The sequence below is a fragment of the Montipora capricornis genome, unplaced genomic scaffold (assembly GCF_036669925.1).
Source record: "Montipora capricornis isolate CH-2021 unplaced genomic scaffold, ASM3666992v2 scaffold_506, whole genome shotgun sequence".
Classification (NCBI taxonomy): Eukaryota; Metazoa; Cnidaria; class Anthozoa; order Scleractinia; family Acroporidae; genus Montipora; species Montipora capricornis.
Genome location: NW_027180246.1, coordinates 420001 through 430000, shown reverse-complemented (window position 1 = coordinate 430000; position 10000 = coordinate 420001). Strand labels below are relative to the sequence as shown.

The 10000-nt window shown below is 39.3% G+C and overlaps 1 protein-coding gene across 1 annotated transcript in view; it reads right to left on the bottom strand.

The window, feature by feature from the left end:
* Nucleotides 1-9421: 9421 nt before the first annotated feature.
* LOC138036862 (tigger transposable element-derived protein 6-like) overlaps nt 9422-10000 on the bottom strand; it is a 1473-nt gene continuing 894 nt past the window's right edge. The window contains exon 2 of the mRNA XM_068882923.1: nt 9422-9852. Within this exon, the coding sequence (XP_068739024.1) occupies nt 9422-9852 (431 nt within the window). The remainder of the gene's footprint in view (nt 9853-10000) is intronic.

Here is a 10000-nt window from a genome sequence, read left to right as displayed (position 1 = left end):
ATTTAGGCGCATTTACCTCTTCGTCGAATTCTAATGCTTAACACAGGAATTTTTAGTTATTGTGAAACTCTTTATCTATTGGTTAGCAGTCATCCTTTCAAATTTCAGAGAAATCGACCGGTTCGCGAACATTTCACGATTTTTTTTCAATGGGATGTCAAAAGGCCAAGCGGATGTTATGCATAATAGCGGAAGTTCGGGCGATCAAGTTGCGCGTGTGACCCGTTATGAATATTTTTTTCACAAAATGTTCCCGAATTGTCAAGTATCACCTCAGAAGACAAGAACATCATTCTAAAAGGTTATTCTACGCAAAAAGTAGTTTCTGGAGGTAATTTTGAGAGTGGAAATCAAGTTTACTTCGCATGGTATATTTATATTTAACAAGACGCGCTATACAAGCGTACACAGGGTTACCTGTGGTACATGTTACACAAAAGCAGAAGGCACTGAATTGGGTGGTATTGAACTGCAGGGTTCCATTTAATATTGTTTTGAAGTGAGGGATCATTAATACCATTTGAGGGTCACCCACATGTCGCGCCAGCAGAGGCCCTTTGGCTCACACGTTCACACCTTTAATTATTTTGTAATATCCTGTCCCATTTTGAGGTCTTTTAATTTTTTAAACTTTGGTAAAAAATTCAGTTTAAAGATAAGAAACACGCTCTTGAGTAAAGGTGCACGTGATCACCTTGTGTCAAGTGGATGAACTTCGGGAAAGAATGTTAATCGTTCGTCGTTTTCACAGTAAAACAACGTACCTTTTAGCCAAAAAAAATCCGTCTTTAGTTTTTTAATTTTGTTGCAATATTTAACTGAATATTTCCATTTCATCTGTCGGGTCAGAAAGCCTTCTTTGTCGGGTTCCTGAGAAACGTATCTATTGTGACTTCAGGGTGAACTATTTACACAATCGCGAGGTTGAGCGGCCATGCAATTGAAAATCTGAACATCTATGAGATACAGAAACAGACTTGCGAATTATCACAAATCACAATGCAGACAAGCACAAAAGCAGAAGAAATGGTTAATAAATATGAAGTTTGTTACTATCTGAATGTTTTTGTGTGAGTAAAGGGATATTGTCACGCAAATGAAGTAAGTTAATGACACTCAAAATTCGCAAAAAGCGTGAGTTTCATGAAGTGAAGTGAAGTGAAGTGAAGTCTTTATTTATCGAGGGTAGCTCAAAATAGCATCTAAATGCTAATAAACTAGAGGCCCTCATTACAAGATCAAAATAGTTAAAATAGTTAAAAATCAGAGCTTATGATAAAATTATCAAAATCTAATAAAACTATGAAACAATCATTAGCATGCAGCACAGTGACTCACAATATTTATATAGAGAAATGATTTAAAGATTGCTGGTCTTTAAAAATCCTATTCCAAAGAGAATTTTTGAAAGCCTTGAGAGTCTCTGCTTTCCTCATTTGAAGAGGTAGCTTATTCCATTCCCGACAAGCAGTCACAGTAAATGTTCTACCACCTTCTGTATTTCGATTAACTCGAGGGCAGGCTATATTAAATTTAGCATGTCTAGTTTCCCGTGAATGAGTCTCACCGGTAAGTACTAATAAGTTAGTAAGATAACTAGGCACGCGACCTTGCAAACAATCTTCGCACTAGTAAGCCGTAGCAATAAATTGGATTAAATTTGGCTTCCCAAATAAACTTCACTTACACAACAATGACAAAATCATTTTTGTCAGAGAAATAAATTTCCTGTCTTCTCGCGTATCACATTTCAACGGACGAATGCAAATTTGTTGACTCATTTTCACCACGTCCTGATTCCCGCGAAATTTTTCTTCTTTCAAATATAAACAAAAATATTATTTCTTGTCAAGCGTTCCATCTTTTATGTTCAAATAACCGCTAAAAATAAAGATTTTCTAACGATCTATCCATATTCGCTAGATATCTTTTCATAATTTAATATTCTCTGTCAAAATTTGCTCAACAATCAAACACAAAAATAGCAACGCACGCAACAAATTTAGTCGCATTAACCTCTTCGTCGAATTCTCATGCTTAACACAGGAATTTTTAGTTGTTGTGAAAATCTTTCTCTATTTGTCAGCAATCATTCGCGTTACAGTGACTTTCGACGCCATTGCCGGTTAAGTTAATCATTCTACTGTGTCCACCAGAGAAAACACGCTCAGAAAGCTCTATGCACAAAGACACCACTTAGCAGTGGAGTGACAGGCAAGACTTTTACCGTCACGAAAAAAAAAAAAAAAAAAAACAAACAAACAAACAACAAATGAAACGCAGATTCAGACTGGGTTTGACAACCCAGTAAATATAGAGAACACATGGGGCAAAGACGCGAAGGTTAGGTCTGGAAATTTGCTAGAATATGAAAATAAAAATCGATGAAACGTACCATGTGGCGAATTGTTGGTGTCCTCAATATAGGCTAAACTTCAGAATACCCCCGACTTATTTGCATTTCATTGAATAAGAATAAGCTCTATTGTATTAAGTCTCGTTCTTCAAAAGATGCCGTATAGGGGAAACAATAGTGGTTAGGTGTTGCGGGGTATTGTGCAATTGCTCCTCAATATGTACACGAAGTTTCGTGGAAAATAGGCTCCTTCTCCTTTCCTTATGATGGTGTAGTAACAAGGTAATAGGCTGACGGCAGCGTCGGAGTTCCGATCAACCCTCAACCAGCACGATTTTTTAGGCAAAAGTCGAATCCAGTCGCTAAATAAACACACCATTCTCGTGGAACATGAATTTCTCTAAACCCTGAATCCACTGAAGCATCTCCAGCTAGCAACGCGAAGCCACCAGGCTTCGTAAAACTTGTATGTTAAGCAACTAAAATGGCGGCCCGAAGCCGTTACTGAAGCCAGTTGTGATCCTAACGGCTTCGGGCCGCCATTTTAGTCGGTTAAACGTACAAGTTCTACGGAGTCTGATGGCTTCGCGTTGCTAGCTGGAGATGTTTCAGTGGATTCCGGGTCTAGAGAAATGCATGTTCCACGAGCCTGGTGTGTTTATTTAGCGACCGGATTCGATTTTCAAAATTCCCATACTTTCACTGTAATTTAAGCGTCGTTTGCCCCCCAACCAATATGAGAAATCAACCGTAAAAAGGTCTATCACGGATAAACAGAGACTGTTTAATTTTACAGTGCATGTCTGATCGACCAGTTGCTAAAATTTCAAAATGGACCCACTTTATTCTAGTATGGTTGGTTGGAAAAACATGATTCGTGACAATTTGTTGTTAGAGCTTTAAAATGTTCTGCTTTTTTTCTCTCGTAATCGGCGTTCTCGTTTTCAATCCTTGCAATCCCAGCAGTTTTCTCTGTACACTACTTTTGACCTGAACGAAGGAGCTAGTTTATCGTTTAAAGGAAATAAGAGTTGATTCTTGAGGTTGAAAATACCGTAGAAGTTGCTTATACAAAACTTCAGCTGTTTTGTAAGGTGTTTGCTGAGATGACCTAAGAAAGGTAGATCGATTAGAACTTCTTTTTTCTTAAATGTTTGTAGACGATCTTTTGGCTTATTTTGATGCCTTGCAATTCATACGATATTTAACCGTTCGCATAGGGAAGCCAAATAGAGAGCTTAAGCACGCACGTTTTTGAGACGCGGACGGCAACCGGAAGTGGTCTGTTTTCCCTTTTAACTTGTTTACACACAATCACATTTACATTGCTAAGATCTTATTCCCATTAGAAATGATTAGTATGAAAATCTGGGAGACACCACTGTCCTGGCACGCAAAACTTTCTCTTCCGGTTGCCGTCCGCGTCCCAAAAACGTGTCTGCTTAAGCTCCCTAATTAAGTAACAAAATCCTCGCGATGACGAACAAATTCTAATGCAGCGATAAGCCAAAGTGCGGATTAGGTTTATTTTGTATTTACGCGGAATAAAAGAGTCCCATTTTGGTATAAGTCTTCTTTCGATAGATTGAAGTTGAGAAGGAGTTGTCACGATTGCATTTCATAAGGATATGAAGGAATAGAATTTAATCGTTTTTTTCAAAATCAATTGTGAACTTGTTGTTGTTGTGTTTCCGTTTCAGGTAATCTCAAAACTCGAAGCATTATTTTTGTTCTTGAAAAGAGTAAAGGTATCGTCCACATACCGGAGCCAAATAGTAGGCTGATAGATGTTCTTCATCACCTATTTTTCCTCAAAATCACACGTGATGCTCAGCACCGCTAGGGGTGTTCGCATCGTTTTCGATAACGACGTCGCCAATGCTCAGGTTTCTGGAGGTCGTGTCCACTTCTGGCATTCTTGGAGACTGAGAAGAAACTCTTTACGCCAGCGAGACCAGAATTCCCTGCCCAAATGCTGCACTTTTCTCGACCGTTTGCGTGCGTGTGCATCCGCTGGCTGGAAGTTTTCCGGAGGTGGTAGCAAGATCTTCATGGTCAGCAGGTGGTTTCGTGTGAGCGGTTCTGGTGAGTCTGAGTAGGTGAGCTGATCAACTGTGAGAAGGAGATTATTAACTATTGACTCCGGGTGGCATTGCTAGCGAGAAGTGAGGACAGAAAGGCCCGCACTGATCTTAGTAGGGAGCTTAAGCAACGACAACGGCGACGGCAACGACAGCGTCACAATTTGCCTATTTAGTGAGAAAAAGGAATAGCTTTGCACGCTCTAAACGTGCATCTTTTCATTTTCGTTTATTTTTCTGTCGTCGTCAGCAAAACAACAACGTAAAATGACTAAATTTGAGGTTTTAGGTAGAACGTCAGCGCTCAAGTATAATTGAGCGCGGTTCATACTAGTTTCGTTCTTGAGTGTATGCCACAACTTTGTCACGTTAAAATGCTTGGAATAGTCGCGAAATGGTTGCAATAACGGGAATTCACATTTTACGACGACGTTCTCGTTGCTGTTGCCGTCGTCGTCACGGCTAAAGCTCCCTATTTGTCGCTCACAGACGCCGCCCGCGTGACTTGATTCTGGCGCGTTCATCTTGAAGTTAATCCAATCGCATCCATCTTTTAGTAGCTGCTTCCTAATGCAGTCATGGTCCATTTCATGTTTTTTTGAGCTCTCTGCGTGTTCGAACGAAATTTGTGCCTTGGTCACTTCTGAGTTGTTGTACGGGTCCTTGGCAACACAGCGTCATGCGTTAAGCAGCGAGTCGGTTAAGAATTAGAGTGAAATCCTTCATTAAAAAAAAAAACACTCTGTGAAATCTTTAGTAACAATAAAATACAAATCTAATAACAAATTAGACTAAAAACTAACTACATACTGTTTTACAAGACTACCGAGTGAGGGTTCGATGACTCAGATGTTTGATTTGCTCTTGAAATTTCCTGATTGATTTAATTTCTCTCACCTTTTCGGGTAAATAGTTCCACAACAAAGCACTGCTGTAACTGAAACTTCGTTTGAAATAGTTCGTACGCAGCCTAGGCAATGCCAATTTGCGAGAGGAATTGCGCAAATCATACTCTGTGTTTCGTTCGTGAAATAGGTTCTGCACGTACACTGGAGCTTGTTCATTTAGGGATTTAAACATCATTATCGCTGTATGTTTCTTTCTCCTTATAACTATTCGCATTTAAATGTATCAAGAAGCAGCTCGAGCTAGTCCTCTAGCTGCACGTTTCTGTAACGTTTGTAATTTGTCACTCAGTCGATCACTTAAGAACGTTCGCGCCCAAAACGTTCTCACGTAAAGATTTTTTTAAAACTTGCCACGCACAAAGGTAATGATCTACAAATGGGGGGTCACCGTGCTCGTTTTTGAGATCATGAGGTGCACTTTTAGAAGCTTGCGTTAGTTTAAGACGATCTTAGCTTAAAACTGTCAGAAATAAAAAAGCAATATTAGTGAAATTTCGATCGGGTAAGCGTACTCAATTCAACATAACTAATATAGCTAAACAAACTTTTGCAGCTAATGTCTTTTTCTGAGGTGAAATAGACCTTGAAAAACGACACATAGTCTACGAAAGAAATCTTCGTTCGTACGAGAGCATAAAAGGCGAAATATTTGTAACTTTTCACATACAGATTTTCTTTGCTTTTTGCTAAAATGGACAAAATCAGGAGAGGAAGTGATCTACGGAAAGAAAAATGGGGGTCACCAAGCATTCAAGAGAATATAATCGCTGCGAAGTTCTCAAAGCGATTCGCACTATCACGTCATTGCGTGACATTTCCGAGAAGACTTGGGTCCACAGCTATCCCATAATGCCACATGCTTTCAAGTTCCATTCTTGTGGAAAATGTTTGCACCTTTAGCATCCTGTTTGCCTTCATGGTCTACGATGCATGACGTGTGCGTGACATGCGCGAAAAAATTCGCAGTAGCAATGGGCAGAAACGTCCTTAAGCCATCTCAAATGAGGCTACAGTAATCAAAGTGAGGTTAATTAAAGAGTTATGGACTAGTACCACGGTAGATTGGGAGATAAGGGGACTGATTCATCTAAGGGTACCTATAGCCGAGGTTATCTTTTTACACAATTCGTTAACATGATTAGACCAGCAAAGCCAACAGTCGATAATGAGACCTAATGCTTTGCGTGACCAACTTTGCTGATAACTTGGTTTTCTGGTTCACTGTTTATTTCGTAATGGCTTTCCGCAAGAAGTTTCTGGCAAGAGCCAATAACCATAAACTCGGCTTTTGCAACATTAAGGCTAAGCTTAAGCTCTTTTAGCCAACAATGGAGGTTTAGTAGTCCTGAGTTTTTCTCTTGTTCAAGGTTAGCTAGAGAGGAACCAGAAATTGTAATATTTGTATCGTCTGCGATCGGTTTTGCGCATCCTGTTTTAAGCCATTTTGGAAGATCGTTTATATAGATTAAGAAAAACAAAGGAACGAGAATACTACCTTGTGGGACTCTGCATTTTTGTTCGCTAGCACTGGATAGTGCGCCATTAAGATAACATTTCTGGCTCCTGTTACCGAGTATCAAGTATTTGTGAGTCAATGAATCAATGAGTCATGAGTCATGAGTCATGAGTCAATGAGTTAGTGCAGTTACCCTAACCCATAAATTGAAAGATAAATTTTAGAGAGTGCTTAGGCCTAATCACTGAAACAAAAGCTTAGGCTTAATCAATAAATTATTGCTATATTGACTGTGAGTATCATGCATAACTTATGACTAATTGACTCATTGACTCATTGACCATTTGACTCATAAATCATGGGACCTCCCTGTTACCTAAGTAGGAGGCAAAAAATCTTAGAGAACCCAGATCAAGTCCATAGTTAGCAAGTTTTCGTAAGAAAATTGCATGTCCAACGGTGTCAAAAGTCTTTTTAAGGTCGATGTATACCACGCCATTTAAAAGGCCGTTATCTATATTAAGAGACCAGTTGTTCGTTGTTTCAAGTAATGCTGTCATGGTGCTATGGAACAATCGAAAGCCAGATTGATAAATATTCAAAAGTTTGCTTTTGTCTGGGTAATCGTAGAGATGTTGAAAGACAATTTTTTTCGCTGAATAGTTTTGAGACAATTGGCAATACAGAATTTCAGGGGTGGATCCAGGATTTTACATGAGTGATTTGCACCAACTAAACTAGGGGGTTTGGGGGCATGCTCCTTCAAGAAAATGTGAAATTTGGTGCTCTCAGAATGCCATTTTCCTGCATTCTGATAGAACCTCAAGCCATTCAGACACATAAGCAGCACCTCCTTCAGAAAGGGATAATTTTGTCTTAACAGTAGTTGCAAATGACTCTATTGCTTACTTTCATGATATTCTGGTTTGTCTGGTTTATCAGACAAGCCAGAATAACATGAAAGTAAGCAATAGAGTTATACTGTGTTTGACTATACAAAGTAACATTTTTTGGTCTAGAAATTTGCATGTCTGTGTCTAAGGAGTCTAGCATTTAGGGTTACCTGCATTGAAGATGTAGTGGAATTGTGCTGCCTGGATTGCTGTCTTGGATGCTTGTGGGAGTGCAAATAACTCTCCAGTGGGAATGGTCTCAGTTTTAGTGGGAATAGAGGAGAAAACAAATATCAAGATTTATCAGTGGGTGAATATTAAGAGACTGATTGTCATAAAAATGTAAACAGTAAGGTGAAACTGAAAAGTAGGAATCATACTTGCCTTCTTCAGCCTTATAGATCAGTGTATTTGAAATGATCTGGTGCAATGAGTTCAGACTGAGAGAATATGTAAAAACCATTTAAGCTTATTGAACACCCAGTGTCAGTGGAAACATAACTCAGAAATATTGAAGAATGAGTTTTTGCCGAGAGATTACTAATACAATTGTACAACAGGCACCACCTATGTGTCCACCACCACCTATGTCTCCTTTGATTTATTTCATAATAAACAATAAAACAAGAAGGGTAGTTGATTTCGTGAACTGCAATAAAGAGCTGAGGAAGAGATTTGAGTGATTTCTGCAAATCACTTGAACTACTCTGGATCCACCCCTGAAATTGGTCAGATTTTAATCCTTTTTTAAAGACGTGAGTCACTTTGGCGTTTTTCTATTCACTTGGAAAAGTTCCTGTGCCTATACAGCTATTAAAAAATTCAATTAATGATGGTTCAATAATGGAACTGGCTAATTTCAGAAGTTTACAAGGAACTCCATGGAATCCCATGGCTTTCTTTTTGTCAAGCTTCCTTAGTAGCTCCCACACAGTTGTGACACTAAGAGCCTTTAAGGAGAAGGCTGTTGTAGTGGGCTGTAAATAACTTTCAGGGTCGATTTTAGAAGGTGATAATTTACTGGCTAGATTTGGTCTAATAGATATGCAAAAATCGTTTAAAACCCCTGCAATTTCAGCTGTAGAATTTATAATGTCGTTATTTGTTTTAATTTCAGTGATAATTGCGGTTTTTGAAAGATTTGCGCGAGCTCAGTTCGTTAATTAGCTTTAAAGTTTTGGAAAAATACTGACGATCAAATCGAAACTTCAACACTCCCCCGCCCCCCGACCACCCGGGCAACCCTCGGGCATTTGACTATCCTCTGTGCCCGGGGAGTCAGGAATTTGACCCTTGCTTGCGCAGGGTGGTGAAAATTGACCGGAAATGTCAGGTTTCAAGTGAATGTTTTTTCTGGCGCCGAAGTTGCTAACAGCTATAAAACACGTGTTTGGACAAGATGTAGCATTTGTGAGCGATTGACCTACAAAAAAAATCCTTCAAAAGTTTCAAAGTTTATTTGTACCACACGTAAATAGGGATACACGAAATTAGTAATAGACTTAAGAAAGGTACAATGCTCCCTAGAAAATAACTAAGAAGCTAATCTAGCTAGGAGGCAGGATAAATAATTTCACGTCTAAAGGAAAAAAGTCGATTCAGGGAGGCACAAGTATAATCATAAAAGATTGGCAAACAAAGAGAACGACAACAGAAAAAAAAAAGGAAGAAGAAGAAAAAGATTTCACTTCAGATGGACTGGAGGAAAGAGGAAGTGTAAATAACAATTAATATGACGTAATAAGAGACTTTTTAAGGGAACATTTAGATTTGTGAAAGAGAAGAATTTTTAAAGACGCCTCAATATTATTCCAAAACAGCCCCCTTGAAACGAATGTTAAACTTCCCATAATTAGTCCCACAAAATCTAGAATGCTCGATTGCTTCTGTGACTTAAGCCTCATGTCAACAAGGATTTCAGACACTTTCGTGACTGTAGTGGACAACTCCTCGCAACTCCGGTAATCTGCAAACTCAGCGATCTGACGCACGAGATCAAGTGCTCCTTTAACTGTTTGCACCGCTGGGATTGGTAAGGGAGCATCGTCACTGCTATCATCACTGTCGGAATCAGTTGCTATTTCCGTCTTGTTGCTGTTTGAGTGAGTAGTGATAACCTCATCTCGTAGGGTCTCCCTCCAGTCAGGGTCGGCGGGATCTAAGGAGTATTATAGTTCATCACTAAATTTTCTCCGATTCTTATCGGTTTAAATTGATCACGTGACGCGATAGTGTTCGTCCGCGGAGAGACATTATCAGCCCATAGTGCCCGTCCGAGGAAAATAACCGGACGGATAGTAGTCGTC